The sequence below is a fragment of the Falco cherrug genome, chromosome 8, assembly GCF_023634085.1.
Source record: "Falco cherrug isolate bFalChe1 chromosome 8, bFalChe1.pri, whole genome shotgun sequence".
In the NCBI taxonomy this organism is placed as follows: Eukaryota; Metazoa; Chordata; class Aves; order Falconiformes; family Falconidae; genus Falco; species Falco cherrug.
The window spans coordinates 22,573,421-22,593,258 of record NC_073704.1 but is presented as its reverse complement, the minus strand read 5'-3'; the positions used below and the strand labels follow the sequence as shown (position 1 = coordinate 22,593,258).

At 35.0% G+C, this 19,838-nt stretch overlaps 1 protein-coding gene across 1 annotated transcript in view; it reads right to left on the bottom strand.

Moving 5' to 3' along the window:
- LOC102046154 (sodium channel protein type 2 subunit alpha-like) overlaps positions 1 to 19,838 on the bottom strand; it is a 76,022-nt gene that overhangs the window by 23,909 nt on the left and 32,275 nt on the right. The window contains exons 7-17 of the mRNA XM_027810718.2: positions 19,642 to 19,838; positions 16,394 to 16,454; positions 14,992 to 15,133; positions 13,953 to 14,159; positions 12,801 to 13,091; positions 12,031 to 12,411; positions 10,344 to 10,476; positions 9,285 to 9,523; positions 7,339 to 7,512; positions 5,898 to 6,254; positions 3,550 to 4,002 (exon numbers count right to left, since the gene is read on the bottom strand). The exon at positions 19,642 to 19,838 is cut by the window's right edge and continues 40 nt beyond it. Coding sequence (XP_027666519.1) covers positions 3,550 to 4,002; positions 5,898 to 6,254; positions 7,339 to 7,512; positions 9,285 to 9,523; positions 10,344 to 10,476; positions 12,031 to 12,411; positions 12,801 to 13,091; positions 13,953 to 14,159; positions 14,992 to 15,133; positions 16,394 to 16,454; positions 19,642 to 19,838 — 2,635 coding nt within the window. The remainder of the gene's footprint in view (positions 1 to 3,549; positions 4,003 to 5,897; positions 6,255 to 7,338; positions 7,513 to 9,284; positions 9,524 to 10,343; positions 10,477 to 12,030; positions 12,412 to 12,800; positions 13,092 to 13,952; positions 14,160 to 14,991; positions 15,134 to 16,393; positions 16,455 to 19,641) is intronic.

Below are 19,838 nucleotides of genomic sequence, written 5' to 3'. Positions count from 1 at the left end.
ACCCCAATTTATTTAGACTCCCTACATAGAATTTTTGCTTGAAATTATGTTTTATGTCTTTCTCAAAAAAAAAAAAAAGCAAGTGGATTAAGTTTACAAAGAAAAAATTATTGATGATGAAGAGAAAAATTGATACAAATTATTTCCTAACTCCAGTCTCACAGACATACACAAACTTCATGAGTAGAATATAACTATATTACATCCATAGTCAAAGGAACATGCATAAAAAAAGATAGTATTTGGTTTTTCCCAGGAGTGTATCTTTCATCCTATATTTTAGCTTCTTTTATATGAGAAAATTGGAATGTAAATTATAAAAACATTGTGAACAAACATGAAACAATTTTTATCAAAAGGTATAAACATTTTAGCATACAAGTAATTGTATATATGTACTATTACAAAGGCATTGGTCAAATGAACATGATTAGAAAATGTTCATAACTACATGACAGCTAAAACCATGGTTCAACAGATGAACAGAGAAAGTCAAGTGAAGATTACCTTTCCATTTTCATAAAATCAAAGGCTGTTAACCTCTTTTAAGCTTGGACAGTCTTGATGCTTAATAATTCAGTTACCGATAATAAAAACCTAGAAAGCATGCAGGTTATGCCACAAAAGTAGTACAGAAAATATCAAAGACGTAACAAGGAGAGAGGAACATGTTGGAGTTGCTCTCAACCATGCTGTGACATGAGTCATGGGACTCAACTTACAGAGCGGCTGTGCATGTTTCCACTACATTGCAATGGATGGGGATAAAATACATTGTAGCTGAGTAGCATGCAGGCTAATCAATCTCAAAAGTGATCATATATGTATGATTTGTTTAGGTAACCTGTGTAAACATGCTGACACGTTGCTCTGCCTGGTTAAAAAGCACCAGATCTGCATTCTTGACTGATCCAGCTTGATTTTACTCCTGTGAGAAGAATGGTACGTAATGAAGTTACAACACGGTACCCTTTAGGTGTTTGAGTTCTGGAAACAGCTTAAGCATGGATTCCTACTTATTTTAAAATGTGTTTTTTTAGATACATCACATATTTGAAAAACATAACATTCAAAGCTGTTGATTAGAGCTTTAAGCATATCCAAAGACACGCTGAAAGAGGGAAAAATTAGTAGAATATCTGAAGCTCACAGATGTATATTGGACTTGGGAGTAACATAAAAAAACCACCAAACCAAACAACCCCAACCAAAACAAAACAACAAAACTCCTTCCCCCAACCAAAAAAAAAAAAACCAACAAAAAACAACAAACCATACACCCACATTATGCATATTACATCTTTAAGCATCCTTTGAATGTCAGCAATTAGATCTTTAAAATAACAGAAATACTTTTTTTCTTGTGTTAAATTTTCAAGGTTTTTCCTGGTTTTCACTAGTTGCTAAATATGTATCTAGGATACACTTTCAGAAACAAGCTGCAGGCAATACAAAACAACAACAAAAAAAATCAATCATACCATGTCAAACGTGAAAATTTCTGGGTAAGCAATTTCTCCCAGCATCATTAGCTTTTTTAACTGCATGACTTAAAAAAAAGTTTCAAACAGTTTATGGTGCATTATGGATTGTAACAGGTATACAGCAACATAAAAACGTAAACCCATGCCTAGCAATAAACCTGTAGTTTCCTCAAGTATTTCACATCTATCTTTTATTAATCTTCTGATACCAACCTAATCTCACTTCTCAACAATGATTTCTCAAAGGCTCATCAAATGATGTAGCTAACTCCAATACAAACTGCTCCCATTTAAAGGGAAGTTTGACAGAAAGAGCTGAAATAATCTACAGAAGGAAAGACAATTTCTTTACTGACTATGAACTAGTGTACATGAAATGATTTTTTTATTGTTAATTTATGTGTCTCCTGTGGTCGTCTTTCAAGTATGCCAATCCTTAGCCACTTTTCCAAATTTGAGTGGAACAATAGGCTTATGTTTAATCTTGATTATCAGAGGTGAGAAAAAATAGATTTTGTTACCCAATTCTTAAATATAAATTTCCAGGGAAGGGTTAGATTTAGTACAGTTAACAGAGACAGCAAGAGTAAATTACCTGGATCCATCAGATATTCCTTCCACAAAACATATTAAGAAGGCTAGTATCCTTTATTCCATTTAATAATACATAAAAGATGTAGCAGTTATTCAGCAGACATTATAGATGACTTACAAAGAGCAGTTAATCCTTTAAAGTTATGAATGTTGTCTGCTTTGCTTTTAAGAGGCCTCTTGGTAATCTAAGGTTTCTCAACCAAGAGGTCAACATAATATAAGGAGTAACAGAACCTCCAAAAATTAGATGGAGGAATTCCAGTGTCAGGAAACGAGCTGCTGAAATAAAAAATGAGTGTAATACCACTGAAGACAGTGCACTACAGTAAAAGAAATACCTAAAGAGTCACCTTAATACACCTTTCAAATTTAAGTTTAATTTAATTGCGCTTTGCTAGAACAAACTTTTTTCTAAAATTTTGAAAGAATATGAGAAAATTCATTTCTATTCAAAACAAAACAGCCAAGAGCCTAAAAAGCTCACAATCAATCAATCAAATAAATAATAATAAAAAAAAAAATAATCAAAAGAAAGCAAACCAATCCAGACAAAGCAATCCAAGTTGGAGTATGGCTGTTTGCAAAAGTACTGAAAGTCCATTAATGTCCTTCTGTCTTCAGGTGCCAGGGGAGTTGATATCAGACACAGTCTGAACTGGAGCCACAGGACAGCAAACTGAATTTTCAGTTTCTCTCAGGATCCTGCTGAAATCCATGATTTTGCTTTCCCCCCCTCAGTCTGCAGCTGCTGACAAGTGACTACTTTCCTAAGTCTGACCCAATTTATGGTCAGGCAGTTGCCTTTGAAGTGACTGGTTCAAAGTTTCCACAAACAAGCAAGAAATTTTTTTTTTTTGTTCAGTAATTTATTTTTTCTCATCATTTTTACTTGACATAGTCACCTTAAAATACTGATGCTCCCTTGGCTTTCCCCCATCACTTTAACTTCAGAATTAAAAAAAAAAAATGTTGTTATTGCTCTCATTAGCCTGAGTTAGCACCAGCACAAGTAATGCTGATTTCTGTAGAATTCAGTGAGCTTTAAAAAATCAGATGCAAATGGTATTATTATTGTTTATTACTATCTCCTCTAATATTTTAAAATAGTTTACTTTCATCCTTACTTCATGGAAATATTATGATTATATATGTGTGTGTATATATATATATATACACAAGTCTTTTGTCTGTTTATCCTTTACCTACATACTATTTTGTCTATCCAACTAAAAATTTGGAAGAACTTCTTTTTCAAAACCCCTTTATAAATGCATTCATTTACGTTTATACAGTTCTGCTTGGATTTCCCACTCTCTTTAGCTCCACTTTCCCACTTCAGTTTATTCACTCAGTATAGTCCAACAATCTCAAATCACAATTGCTTTCTATTTTTAAGCAGGAAGAGCCATACTATGAAATACTACAATTTGTGTAATTCATTCATAAATAATATAAAATATTCAAATTTTACCTCCTTGCTTTCCTCCAAATCTGAGTCACTGCTAAACTCTTCTGTATTTAGATGTTCAAAATCAGATTCTCCAGCAGCTATTGGTACGGTGACAGTAAGGCTTGGGTTGTTTATGAATGATGTATAATCACTGTCACCTACAACAGTGGCCATTCCATTTTCATTTTTGTGGTAATTCTTATCTATCCTTATTTCAGCGATGGTACAGTTGGAAATGCAATGGTCTCTCTCATCATTCAGCTGATCTGTTACTGGTCTTTGATTTACAACAGCTTGTTTCCTCCAGCAAGACTTCTGAACACATTCACCCGCTTTTTTCTTCACATAATCTATTCCCTTCTGAATTCTTGCAACAGCAATCTGTAAGTTGTTCATTTCATTGTCATCATCTGTACATGAAAGGCTGTCTGAACTAAATGAACTCAGCAGCAAGGCCAGAAAAAGGTTCAATACCTAAAAAAAACCAAAAGACAACAGAGCTGAATTTTCTCAATTTTTCATTCACATGCTTCTGTGCCCCATTACGAACTTAGGCTTCATGTTCTCCTTTGCTGGGTATGATTCTTGGAATTACACAGTAAATAAAAAGTAAATGCAATTTAAGCACAACACCTGCTCCATACCCCAATGCAGGGGTTTTTTTTTCTAGTTTTGCATTGCTGCATGTCTATGAAGACACTTGTACATTCTTTTTCTGCTCATGTTTGTAGAAGGTCAGAAATGAATGATTCTTTGAATGAATGACTGAACAGCTCCAGAAACTGTACTTCTCTGGCACAGCGAAGCACTCTGCAACAGAAGAAATTACTGATCTGTGCAGAAAACAGCTTTCTTAAACACTGATCCAAACTCACACAGGTATTTTGCTGTATGCAACTTTAAAACTGTGAAGTACACACTGCCTCCTAACCCTCAAATCATCCTCTTCCCACGGCAAGACAAAACATAGAATAGATACCAGTTATACAAGCCCAGAATTTACTAGAAGCAAAAATGGTACTAGGATAGCCAAAGAAGCAGAGTACCAGCTCTTAAAGCCTTCCGATCAGCTCTTCCACGCAGCTTTGAAGACAACAGGTTAAAACTATGTGTTGAGAACACAGAAAGACAACTGGAGCCCTGAACATGCAGCCAGGCCTGTCTGTTCATGTAAGAAATTCTACTTGAGCTATGGCATAAAATCAGAATACAGTAAATATTGTGGAAAAAGTCAGACATGGATACTTCATTCCACAAAGTTCTATCTTCTGGTTTAGAAAAGTATTTAAGGAAGATGTTTTGTTTGGTCAACCAATTTCACAGTTCTCTTTATTATAAGAAAAATAGATCTGCAGAAAAACCTGAAGCAAGTAGCTCTGCTACTAGTAGTAAGTGTGACTGGTTTAAAGATAACTAGCTTATTCCTGTTGCTAGAAATTTTATTCCTAAAGAATGCCTCCAGGATAGCTAATTTAAAATCTCTTTTGCTACTGACAGTTGCCTAAAGAAAAGATGTAGAAGAACAGAGGAAGACTCAGTAGGCAACGAGACAAGCAGAGCAAAAGGCAGAGCAATGAAGGCCTCAAATACTAGTGAGTTAATATAATACATATTTTAGAAGTCAAATTTATACGCGGTAATGTACAAACTGGTACAGATCTGATGCTTTCCTCTGAAAGAGGAAAATAAGATATAATACAGACCTTTTAAAAGTGTCTTTAAAAAGCACTTAAGAAATAGGAAGCAAAAAGGTGAAGAGGTGAAAGACAACATTAAGTACTTGAATTTTTTTCTGCAGAACTGCTGCCTTCCAATTTGAGTTTCCTTACCCCATTTATGCAAAAATGTTGGCTGTGCAGCCAGCAGGGCTCAAAATGACTTAAATTTTAGAGTCTAAGAATGTTAAAGCAGTCTTATACACAGGAGAGAGCAGAAAAAGTAAAAAAAAAAACCCACAACAAACAACCTGGCTATGTGTGATTTGAAGTGATGCCTCAATAAGTTAGAGAGAAAAAGCTCTGCTATGTCATCTTCTGCAGACAGCAAACTCCCATCCTGGGAGCATAACACTTGGGGCGCCTTTGCTCTTCTCCCTCTCTCTAGAACACAGGATGCTTCTCTCTCTCACCCATATCCTCTGAATTGCAAACCAGACCCCTGAGGGGGCCCATCCCCCAAGTTGAGGATACTATATAGGATCAGAAATCTAACAAACAGAAAACTCTGCTTCAGAGCCCATACTTGTAACAAATTCAAAATAATAAAAAACATATTTAAATAACACATTTAATAATGCTTAAAAAACTTAATTACTGGTTCTTTTATCATTCTTTCTTTAGATGTATTATCAGACTACTTGGGGTACATACCACAAGGTTTCCAATCACCATGACCATCATGAAGACAGTAAGGCACATGGGTTGGCCTGCAACCTGCATGCAGTCCCACATCGTTTCTATCCATTCTCCACACAGCACTCTGAATACGATCAAGAAAGAGTGGAAAAAATCATTCATGTGCCAGCGTGGAAGTTTACAGTCATTGGAGATCTTGCAGACACATTCCTTGTAGCTTTTCCCAAAGAGCTGCATCCCAACCACAGCGAAAATGAACACAATGATGGCCAGCACCAGGGTCAGATTCCCCAGAGCCCCCACTGAGTTGCCAATAATTTTTATCAGCATATTTAGAGTTGGCCAAGATTTTGCCAATTTAAGGACTCGCAACTGAAAAACAAAAATACAGAGAGATATTATTTGCAGTAGTTACAAAACCACTATAGAAATAAATGACAGATTATGAACTATTGACTCTCAGCAATAAAAAAACCCAAGAAATTTCAACAGGATTCCATCAACCATAAAACTTACACAGAAACAGAGAGTTTAATAAAATCCACACTTCTAAAGCTTGGTTGCATTTGTTCAGATAGTCAATTCTGAACGTGGCATACATCTCAAATATTATGTGCAGAAATTATTATTTTTTTTTTTAAAAAAAAAGCTCAACAGAATTCTACTGAAGGAAAATAAAGGATTCTGAAATCCTTGAAGAATGGGGTCTTCCAAAGGAATATTGCCTCCAAAAATGTAAAAGGATCAGAGAGACTCACAGTCTGAAAATAAAAGCCTAACACAAGACAAAGTAAAACATTTCAACTTATGAGGAGGAGAAAGTGTAACACATATTCTTTCTTACTGATAACCCACTCAAAAGAATAAAGGTATTAAATATTTTTTGGTTTCAGATAAAAGCAAAATGGAAATGCAAAATGCAAAGAGATGACAGGGAAAGAATGTCAAATAGTTAATTTCTCAATTTTAAAATAAATATATTTTTCTAATAATATAACACATCTATTTTTTGCCAAGGGGGGGAATAAATCTTTTTTCAAAATTAAAAAAATATTATTTTTATAATTCCTATTGTTTTAAAACAACACTTCTAGCTTTTTTGAAATTTCCAGATATGGAAGTAGACAGAAGACTACAAATGGTTTATTTATATCTCTCAATATGTACTAAATAAATTCTACATTTACTTGTGCTTTCCTCATCCACATTAAAACAATTACAATAAAATTACATCTCTCCCTTGAAAAAATACTTAGTTGCTTCTGAATCATAAAATGGCACACCACTATTCATTGATAACATAAATAATTTCGTAAAATGCACCTGCAGAAATATCCTGTGACACTTTGCCAAAAATATACATATTACTGAAGTGGATTATGAGTACAGTTTAAATACAAATAATATAATAAAGCATTAATTAATGTAGATATATTATTATAACTAATTTATTTACCAATCGAAATGATCGGAGAACAGATAATCCATCCACATTTGACAGAAAAAGCTCCACCATACTAAGGGTAACTATGAAACTATCAAAAATATTCCAGCCAACTTGGAAATAATAAAAAGGATGCATGGCAATTATCTTGAGAACCATTTCTGCTGCAAAAATTCCAGTAAAAACCTGAAGAAAGAACGTTTATTGTTAGTTTGCAGATGAGTTGAACCAACAGATAGAGAACAACTTCAGTAAGAAGTAACAACCCTCTCACAGTGGAGTATCAGTAAGGAAACTTATCACAACCTGAACTTCACGGAGAAGGGAAGTGGCACCATCAAAATGAGCTGCAGCAGAACTCTGTTAATTTTAGCTAAACCCAAGATACATTTAGTATTTACACATTATACATTCCTCACAGTCCTCCTGTTTTCTCCTGATACCTGCCATCCATCTCTCAGCAAGATAACAGTTGCTCTTGCCACAACGAAAGCTGCTTTAACAAAGATATGCGGAAAAAAAAGGAACTGGTCATAAATTGGAGAGTGATGCACTATTAAATGAAGTTTTTGTGAGAACTCACAGATACAGTAAGCATATCTTCTCTCTCTAGCTGCCAAAAAAAGGCTAATTATGCTGAGGCTTGTGTTTGAAGTAAAACTTTCTGCCTTTGAATGCCTCTGATGATTTCTGAAGCAGAAGGCAAGCAACGCCTCTGAAATAAATTCACTGTATTTACTTGTAGGTGTGTGACCACTAGTATCTAGAGAACTGCATAAATTATCATATTTTACTAGAAGGATGAACAAACTTAAAAAAACCCCCCAAAACGGGCATTTGAGTGTCATTAAAAAATAGTGCTGAACAGTTCAAAAAGCAAGAAAATCAACTGCTGAAACTACACTTGTATTATGGTGGCATCTTAGCTGACAGAGTAAACAAATTCTTATTGGCATGAAGCAACACCTACACTCACACAGCTCAAAATTAGATTTAGATTAAGCTACTTCATTACCTATGAAAGGAAAAAATGGTTGTGTTTCCTGGGTAAAACATGCGGGCATCATCACAAGACAACCCTCTGCAACAGCTATTGATCCTCACCTATTTGTCTTCCCTGTCTTTCTCCTCAAATACATCCTGGATCTATTTTAAACAGCAACATGACATGGTTATCTTCCATAGATAATAATCTCTGACTCCAGATTAAGGTGAAAACATTGAACTATGTCTGTATTGTCTACAAAAATAACAACTCTGGAATTGAACCTGAATATGCTCCCGACATATTAGAATTTCATATGTCCTAATAACTGAATTATTTTATTCTTTTCCAACATCATAATCACCATAATTACCACTTACTATAAGCACAGGTTAAGCAGTACAGCAGATAACACTATTTATGTTATTGCCATTTTAAAACAAACAAACCAACCATCCCAAACAAAACCTACAGACTACATCCACTAGGCAACAAAACCCAACCATAGCAACAGACACATTTGGAACGAGTCACACATTCTTTCGCCTTCCAAATGGTTATGGACCAATCAAAGCCATGGAAATACAAAAGTAACAGAAAAAAATAACAGTGCAAAATAATAATCCAAAATACCACTCAGCTCTTCTTGTGCTATCAATGGTAATTACGGAAAAAAGGATCAAATTTGGCTCCTTTTTTTTTTTTTTGCAATACCAAACAAAAACAAATCAGAGTTCTTTTGGTTTCATGTCATTCAAACACTGGTTGTTGAAAACTTTATTTGCAGAAATTTTAATACAGAAATCGAACTCTGATATACAACATATCTCAAATGATATTTTTAGACTATTTTTGGTATAACTAAAACTTCAACATTTCTTTTATGAGACCGTAACAAAAATAATAGAAGTAATTTATTTCCAAGAGAAATCAAGTTCCAACTGTATCAAATAATATAGTTTGAGGGACTTACCAGATTTCCTATTTTAAGTACATTAGAGAAATCATCAGTCATTGGATGATGTTCCATGGCCATAAACAGCGTGTTTAAAATTATGCAAACAGTGATAGCCAGATCAACAAGCGGATCCATTACTATAAGTCCAACTACATTCTTTACTTTTAACCAGGGCTCCCAACAATCCCAAATTAAGAAAGTGTGGGCAAACTTATACCAGCAAGGTGGACATTTTTGTCTGGATTCTTCAAGTTCTGGGAAAAAAAGAAATGTATAGTGAACAACTTTTGGAGAAAGTGAAGACAATTTTTTGTATATCTTTTATTTTTACATTTTAATTTTTATTCACAGAACCATTAAGGATGTTTGGAGGAACCTCCTCAGATTTCCAGGGACTTAACCTATTACTGCTGACTGAAAAGTTTTTAGAAAACGAGTAGAAAAACCTCAAGAGTTTTGAATTAATAATTGAAAAAGTTGTCTATTTTTAATATCATATGATCTTTTTTTAAAAACACAAACCACCTGTTTACGCTTACATTTAGGGATAGTTTTCACAGTAAAACTTCCAACTTCACAGTCCTCTCAAATGTGTATTTATTTATTTTTGGAAAGAATAAGATTAATTTCACCATGATTAAGTATTTGAAAACTACTCAAGCTTCTTCAAGAATTTCACTAGTAATACATTCACTGTTCCAAATAATCCTACTACAAATTTCCTTCTCCTTGTTAATTAAGGCCTGGCCTTTAATTTTCTGTAACATTTTTACAGTACAGTTAGTGGAAAATTTATCACAAGGCATTTTTCCAATAACTGTATTGCTAAACATGAACAACTAGTATAAAACACATACACATGATCTGTTTTAATTAGAATGTGTTTGTTAGCTTAGCCTGCTTATCAGATTCCTTCGTTTCTTTTTTCACTATGTACATGCATTTTGCCATTCAGTTTATGTATTTTTAATGGCTTCACATTTTTTGGCTTCTGTATTTGCACTGTGATATAATACCTTGAAACAAGTATAAGACTATGTCAAGGAAGTTCATGCATCTGCAGTTATAACACACCTTCCATTGTATTTGTGATAATGCCAGCTATACTCATGGCTCTCTGCCTTAAATTGGGATCCTCCAGCAGCTCCACCGGTATTTGGTATGAACTTGTACGCCTCTTTTTCATTTCTATTTCTGTAGTAGTGCTCTAGGAAAAGAAAGAGAGTGTGTGTGTGTAAATTAAATTCATCTTTAGAAATACCACAAAAGAGGTATCAGAAAGACTTTTCAACTTTATTGAAACCACAGTATATGAAGTTTTGTATTTAAATGCTCTCACACCAGACTTTTTTCCATTATACATATAACATAAGCCTAGTATTTTTTAATGGCTATTTTCATGTTATACTTACTGTTAACACTTATAAGATACTAAAAAAAGACTTTGATATTTAGGTCCCAGATTACCATCACATTACAGTTAAGTACCACTAACTCCACATTAGACATAAAGAAATTTTGGAGGCCATAGCCAAGGAAACAAACCAAGACTATTGCAGCACTGGAAACGGAAAAATACCCAGTTCCATGCTTCATCTACCAATATATTATTTCTAAACTACTTCAGTCACAAGACACTTACAATAAGTGATTTATGCTAGGAAGTTTTCTGCAATAACAATTACTGAAAGTAAATTTTATAGGTCAGTCTTGATCTTTGTACCCATTCAAAATCATTTTAAAGGGTATCTTTTACACTGAATAGCTATAATTTCGGACTTATTTTATGAATTTCACCTGAAGAAACAAAAGAAGTCTGACTTAACTGACCCCAAAAAAGGATTTTTAAAAAACGTTTTTTATTAAAAAAAAATTGACAGCTGTGTTGTATCATTGAACATAGCTCAATTATCAACAGCATGGGCAGACTTTTTTTTCAGTAAATTAAATAAATGCATGAAAATGAAAGTATAATAAAACTACAGAAAATTATAACTACAAGGAATGTGATTGGTGTGCTTTCAGATGCTGTGACCCATGTAAAAATTTTTGTTTCAATAAAAGAAGGTTTCTAGGAAAAAAAAAATGCTATGGATCCCCCTCTGCTCCATTCCTAAAGCAGACTGAGGGAAAAGGAAAAAGTCACCCATTTCTCCTTCTGGTTCACTTGCCTGTACTTTTTTTAAAATTTAAATTATACCCTGATCCTAGGCAATGAGAAACTCAGATCATATCTGAGACCCAGGAGAAAAAAAAGCTTTCAGAGCTTCTAAAATGTCAACAATCTTAAAGACTACACTACTTTGGACGACACCATTTATATGAATGGGGAACCAGCAGATTACTGACAGAAAATTAGGAAATACATTTAAAGGAAGGCTAAAGCCATAAAGAAAAAAATCGAAACAACATAATACGCAGAACGTTTTGAAAGCTGAGCATCCTATTTTAGGTTCTAAAACAGATTTAGCAATGGAACATTTCTAATTTGATTCACTACACAGATGCATGCATATCCTTGCTCTGCAGGTATATAAAACCATGCTACTTTGTTGCCTTTCATCTTCTGCTACCTCGTTCCCTTTCACTTTCATGCTTCAGCCTCTCACTTCTGAGTGAGCCACGGTAAACCTATTTTATGACAGTAGGACAGGCAAAAGCATTCACAACTTCTCAACAATTTTCAAAGCATTTAATTCCATTAAAACACTGTCTCCTGCAATAAGAAAGGTCACAAAACCTGGAGTAATTTAAAACTTACGTTGTCATCAGTTGTTGGTTTATCTACTATCACCTCTGGCAGAAGCTGTCCAGTAGGCGACAGTAATCCTGGTGGTCCATCCACTAAGGAAACCACCCCATTGCAATCCACAGTGCTGTGCATCTTCCCATTCACTGGAAACAGTGTCAGCCTTCTCGATGGTCTACTAGCCTGACTAATGTTACTACTGCGCCGTTCACCGAGTCTGTGCGGCAAAAAGAGAGAACCTCTTCTGCTCCCATTATCCTCAAAGGTACTGTGCTCATCATCAGCAAAGTCATTTTCAGATCCTACCTCTCTTCCATATCCTCTAAAACTGAAAAGACTTGTTCTGCTACTACGTCTGGGAGAGAACAGGGAGCCACGAACACTCAGTAAAGACTGCAAAGGAAACATAAGCAAAATGACCAGCTGAAGATTTCAAGTATACAAAATGCATGTCTATGTATTAAAAAAATAAAAATAGCAGTAATTTATATTGCTCAGGAATCTGTCAGTATTATTTTTAATACAGTGCCTTATGTAGACTAGAGACATGTACACTAGAGATGAAAGTCATCTGAACAGGTAGATTTACAGTATACCTAAAACAATTATTGGAGAGAAATAAATGAACATGCGTAAGGCCCCATTTTTTTCCATCTCTGTGTTAAAGAGAAAAATCAAGACTTCTAGAAATTCTAACGATCCATTTAATCATGCATTATCTTAAAACATATCAACACCCTTCATCTTCTACACTGATACATTATACTTAATATTCACAGTACCTGGTGGGGTGATGTGAACGGCTTCCCATAAGAAAGTCTGTTCCCATCGAAAGAAAAACGGAAACCTTTCTTTCTGATACTGCCATCTGATTCAGATTTTGGAAGCTTTTCATCCTTCATGTCATCCTCTTCTCCAGAAAGCTCTCTCTGCCTTCTTTTCTTCCTCCTATTTCTCCTTTCTTTGGCACTTTTTGAGCTAAGCTTAGATGCTTCTGAAGAACTATCTGAGGGTCCATCAATCCCACTTTCACCGCTGTACTCGGTCATCTCTGCTGCAGCCACTGCTATTGCCTGCCACAGCAATTATTTAATGCTATGCTTTAAAAATTACACCATTTTTAAAAGAAAGCTATAGTCCTTGTCCCTAAGATTGGTATCAAATTACCTCTACATGTGTGACAAAGGCCTAGATGGATTTGTGCAAAACTTCAAATGTCATTCTGTAATATGAATTAAAATAAAAGGGCAGTTATGAAACTTCCAATTTGGAGTTCTAATTTGCATCCATATCATGGAGTCAGCCCGCATTGTGTACAGCCACAAAGTTCATTAGAAAATACATAAAGATTAATAACTTTATTAGAGTGTAAACAATTGCAAACAAAAGCTACACACAGTCATACTTCAGTCTGTATTAAGTCATACTTCAGTGTTAATTTAGTAAACTAATTTTAACTGTTATTTTAAGTAACAGCTTCCTGAAGCTGCTCTTAGGAAAAAACTCTGGGATACTACTTCCAGACTTTGATTCACTGGTGGTAACACAAGTAGCAAAAATTAGTCAGAAATTTATGTGTAAAAATATTTTAAACTCTAATCAAGGCTTGAAAAATATTTCACCAGTACTGCAATTATTTCTAAGCTTAGCATTTGGAAAATTATCATGACAGATTACTAAATACTACCCCTAGATAAGATATATTAATTTTAAAACTATTATTCTGATTTGGGAAGTACTTTTGTTTTCAATTCAGAAATTCATTAACACTTTAGACACTTAAAAGGCAATGAAAATCCATGAAGTTGTCTCAAGTACTTGTAAGGTAGCTAAAAGAATGTTGGAGGTTTTAATATGTTAATTATTTGCTTTGTTTTGAATTAATAGCACACAAAAGAATATATACTAAAGCTCAAACTCTTGTCAGAAAATACCTGAGCTTCTTCTTGCTGCTTCTTCAGCTGCTCAAGCATCTGCTGCAAGTCTGCCTCCCTCTGTTCTGCTTCAACCATAGTTGCTTGATTTTGTTCTTCATAGGCCATGGCAACCACGGCCAAAATCAAGTTAATCAAATAGAAGGAACCAAGAAAAATGACCAGAACAAAAAATATCATGTATGTTTTGCCAACAGCTCGTAGTGTCTATAGGAGAAAAAGAGAAATGATCCATCTGGTGAAGACATGCATCAGTTCTGCAGTTCATAAGCATTTACTGAATTTGAAAAGTGCAAAACTATTACTGAGTTGCTCTTCCTTTCATAATAAGGTCATACAAGCTTTCTGAATTACATAATTAAAGGGAGCATTCATATGTGTAAAAAAATGTTTAAGGATCATGCTGCTTTGAGACAAACCTCTTAATGCCTAATAATCTTGAAAAGGATGTGAAATCAGAGTAATTAATGTAAATCACACATCACAGATTGGATGCTTAGTATGCTCACCACGCATTAGAATGCTTTCCCCTTGAAATAACCAAAGAATTAAAGATGGCATAATTGATTAAATAATTGAAAAATAATATTTATTACAGTTAAAATATTATATCACACCGTATAATGAAAAGCTATGGTAATAAAAGTAATTTATATCAAGATAAGCATTCTTAGTTATCAAAAATAGGATTCCAAGTACAGAAATTAAGATTCAGATTTTGCTGTCACAGAGTATTGTTACAGTTTAAACTCAAGATTAAAGGTTTTGAAAATAAGGTCTTATAATAAGGCACAAAATGAGACATACACAGGAAAAATTAAATAAAGGATCAAAAACACTCATGTGCCTTTTCAGAAATCATGTGAGATTCTGTAGTAAGTGTCCATGTCTGCTTAATTCTGCAATTGAATTTGCATCCTTTAATACTGTTCATTTTCAATTCCTAATAGCAATGGTATGTAATATAAATATGAATGGCCTTTCTGTGTTTGCTTTGGGGCTGATAAGACACTAACCACAATTTTTACTATACACTCACTAGCCGATAAAGATTTTCCCAGTAGTCCTGTGTCATCAGTCGAAACAGTGACAAGAAAGCCCAACTGAATGTGTCAAAACTAGTGTATCCATAGTTGGGGTTTCTACCAGCTTTCACACAGATAAACTCTTCTGGACATTTACTAGGAGAAAAAAAAAAAAAAAAAAAGAAAGAAAAAGTAAAGCAATGCATATTTAAAAATCATTTAACACTAAAATTGTTTTTAAATTATTGTACCTTGACCTTCTAATGAAGGTTCATTAGAAATAATCTGTGAAAGGGGCTGCTATTTGTGGGTTTACATTTTAAAAATCAGTGAGGAAATGAAAAAGTGTTCTTTAAAAAAAGCCAGAAAAGAGCAAACAAGTAAATGAAAATTTTTCTTCATACCTTCTTTCACCATTATAAACAAAATAAAATTTATGCCCAACAGTTTGGTATTACCTCTGTAGATAACTCTTCAATGAAAACAATATATTTACTTAACACAGAGATTCTCTAAGGTGAATAATTCCATGCAAAAAAAGAAGAAGAAAGTGAGTACACTTATTTTATACTGAATTTTGTCAGGTAGGGCTGACAGCAGGGCTGGCATACCAGATTTCTGGGTTTCTTCAGGTTTTTGAATTAGGTCTAGTCAAATCAAATTCTACCAATTCCTCAACAGCAAATAACCATCATAGTAATAATACTTTTATTTCCTGTAACGGTACGTATCAGTTTCAGTTATGATTACATCCTTGAAGGGTAAATGAGATTCTTGCCTCCAAAACTACTCTAGAAAAACGCTATAAAGTTTTCCTTTCATATATGTGCGTGTATATTTGATGCATATTTACACACACACATAAAATTATCTAAATTACTTACATATATATGAAATGTTTACAAAAACCCATTTAAGTATATCTGTTTTAAAGACATAACCAACCAAAATCAAAGGATGGACTGATATATCATTAGAATATAGAATTATGTGATTTGGTTACAAAGAGTTGTCACAAAAAGAGAGCAAGACAGTGCCATGCATGCAATCCAGAGACAGAAGAACGCTGAAGATGTCTTCCAAAAGTTGCTCATAAGTCTCAGTGCCCCTTGCCTATTTTAGAGACGAGAAATGGCATGAAACCCACAATAAAGAAGTATGTTCTTAAGTCATTGATAATGCAATATCTACTTGCTTAAATGGAATTTTCTGGTTGCATAAAAGGCTTTAAAAGAAATTTACAGCAAAGTCTTTTCTCATTTAACATTTTTACTCATTCAAGTGTTTATTTACCATGAACCACGACCACATGTTATTGACTGTGTAGTTAGGTGGATAAAATAGCTTTTTAAGTTCAGAGTGATATGTTTTGCATTTTGTTTAGACAGGTAGTATGTAATCTTTAGTGTACCTTACCCTGCATCTGAGCTATTGCCACAAAGCAGATAATCATTTTCTCCTATGCGATAGAAATGACCTAAAAAAAAAATATAGGAAGCAACATGATCATAAATGGAAGGAGTATCATTTTATTTTGTGACGATGAACTTATGTTCATTATCCTGGTTTGAATATTCATAATCTCCCATTCATGTTTTCCCAATAATGGGTTCAAATACTGGCACAACTTTACTGGCAAATAAAGTTGCATAATTAAAGAATAAAATAAAAACACAATGTAAAAAGAAAATCCTAGAACAATTGCATATTCTCTTCTTGAGTCATAGCAAACACTGAGTATCTTTCAAAAATCTCATGTTCAATAAATGAGAGGACAAAGCTTAAAACGACGTCTCTTATTCAGTAGATTGTAATCAGACAATTAAAACCTATCTTATTTAAAATGGACCTATTTACGATGGTTGGCCAATAGTTTTGAAGTCAAAGCTACATTAACTAGCACATCCTGTGACTGAAAATATGAAGAAAGCATTTACAAGGAAGATGAATGTTCCAATGACAATGTCATAGCAGCTGCTGTACTATGAACAACTTCACAGAATTTTTCTCTTCATTTTAAGCTGGCAGCCTTCAGAAATAAAGCATTGTATTTTGTTATTAATGATTAACAACTGTGCTGTCAAAAAAAAAAAAAAGAAAAAAAAAAGATAATACAGGTAGAAGGATGATAACAAATGGGAAGAAGTTGATAAGAGTGAGGGCAGATGCCAATCAGAGGCATCTAGGCAGGCTGGAGAGGTGGGCTGACAGGAGGCACATAAAGTTCAGCAAAGACAAATGCAGAGTTGGGTGCCTGGGAAGGAAGAGCCCCTTGCAGCGATCCAGGCTGGGAGCTGGCTGACCGGGCAGCAGCTCTGCAAAAAGGCCCCGGGAGCTTTGGCAGACAGACAGCAAGGTGAAGGTGAGCCAGCAGCGCCCTGGCAGCCAGGAAGGGCAACAGCCCCCTGGGCTGCACGAGCAGAAACACAGCGAGCGGAGTGAGGGAAGTGACAGTGCCCCTCCGCTCAGCACCCCCTAGCCTGTACCTGGAACTGTGTGCCCAGGTCTGCCCTCCCCAATGCCAGAAAGACACTGATAAAGCGGAGCAAGTTCAGCAGAGGGACACCAAGGTCATGAGAGGGCTGGAACATTTGCCCTGTGAGGAGAGGCTGAGGGACCTGACCTTGTTCAGCCTGGAGAAGGGAAGGCAGTGGGGGGAGTTGGTAGAAAGCATCCGGCAACTACAAGGAAGTTATCAAGGGGACAGAGCCGGGTTCTTCTCACTGGTGTGTGGCAGGAGTATGACTGGCAATGGGTATAACTTGAAACAAGCAAGGTTCTGACTGGATATAAAGAGAAACTTTTCACCATAAGGATAGCCAGGCACTGAGATCTGGAAAAGCAACAGCGATCTGAAAAAAAACTCTCATCCCAACTAAACTACTCTTCTGTTATCCTCAACTAATATCCTCAATGTACCTTCCAAGCTGGCAAAAGGCTTTGATTTTCATGGGGTAAAAAACTATTGTAGTATTTAAATGGTCAGAAACAGCCATGGGATGAAGAATATATGAAGACAGGAGGATTCTAAACCAAACAAATCAAATCTAGTGATGCCAAAATTCTACCATTTAAGAACAGTGCTTATACAATGTTAGAAAAATTGCAGTCCTATTACTTCCATAACATCTTCAGAGCTGGCAAAAATTCTGAATGTTCAGCTATTGATCTAAATGCCAGGTGCCAATACTTTTAACATGGATCCAAGAGCAGTACACATTTTCAAGAAGTGAATCTGGCCTTATTCCTTAATAAAAGAGAAGGCACAGATGTTAAGAAAAGTCACTAGAGGGTATCACACTCAGCCACAGCTGATCAGCATATGATATGCTGAACAAAATCCACTCTGTTTTCACACCCCTCCTTAGGCAAATAAACTAGCTAAAATGATACATTGCACAGAAATGTAAATACAGTCACAGAATCTCCTGAACTTTAACAATTCAGAACCATAGAAAGCAAATCTGAAAACAGATAAAACAGCAGAGAACTTAAATGTCCATTTCTAAGCAAGGAAGGAAATATGACTCATCAAAACTCAACCTATAACAACTGTACTTTCTTTAACTTTCGGATCAGTGAGAAGGAAAACTTGCACCCCTTATTCTACCAATTTCTTTTCACTTAAATACACTACCTTTACAATTACTTATTGAGCTAGAGCCTGTAGATCCACTTCCAGCACAAACCCACAAATGAATATTAATCAAATTTTAGGCAATTAAAAGTTGTTATACTACATCTCACAGTTCATCGTGTATTACCACTTTACCGGTGTTATCACTTAAAATGACACAAATACAAAAAATTAGTATCTGTGTGTTTCTGAAGCAGCCTGAATTTTATCACTTCAGTCTACAGAGATTAAGACTGTGGAAAAATATCTGAATAAAGAGGTCTTTGCCAGTCCTCTTAGTAACAACAATAGGTCCTACAGATGAATACCATCTCCTTCCCTAGGTGAGTGCTTTATTTTCACAGAGAGCAATTGGTTTCCTACCTCTACCTAATAATAAAATCACATCTTAACTATGAAATCTCTCTGGCATTTATCTAGTGCTTCTCTGTCTTATTTATAGCCTAAAGATACAAGTTGAGGCTAAGAATTGGTTTTGTTCAGCCTTGAGAATGCCAAAGCGTGTGTGTGTGAGGATCTTCATGCTACCTACAAATATAACACGAAAGACTGTAACGAAGATGGAGCCTGACTCTTCCCAGTGGTGAACACTGGTAGGATAAGAGCAACTAGCAGAAGTTTGAGCATGGGAAACTCTGAATTGATATTAAAAAATGTTACCGGAACATGCTGTCCAGACAGGCTGTGGTATCTCTATCCTTGGAGTTATTAAAACTTTACCAGACATGGCATGGAGCAGTCTGCTCTAACTGGACCTGCAGCTGAGCTACAGTTGGTTTGGAAGATCTTGTCCAACCTCCACAATTCTGTGATTCTATAACCAACCTAACCCTATAAATACGTTTCTAAGTTCAGTTAATGGAAAGAACAACCACGTCAGCATGAGTTTGGCATGCAATACTTGTAAATCCCTATTCTTAGTCATCCTGTTTAATTGATTTTTATCTTTAGCCTATAATATGAAACAGTAATCTTGTGTGTGTGCTTATACACAAAAACTTTAGCAGGTTACAACAGTATTTCTTACTTTCATTCTCAATGTATGCTGTCCAATCAAACTCTGTACCATTAAAGTATGGAGCTAGGTATTCTTTAAAAGATGTTGAATTTTTTGATGGCCATAACAAGCACTTATTCTTCAAATTGCCCATGAACAGCTGCAGTCCTATTAGTGCAAATACACTCAGGCAAAACACAGTCAAAATCATTACATCCGAGAGCTTC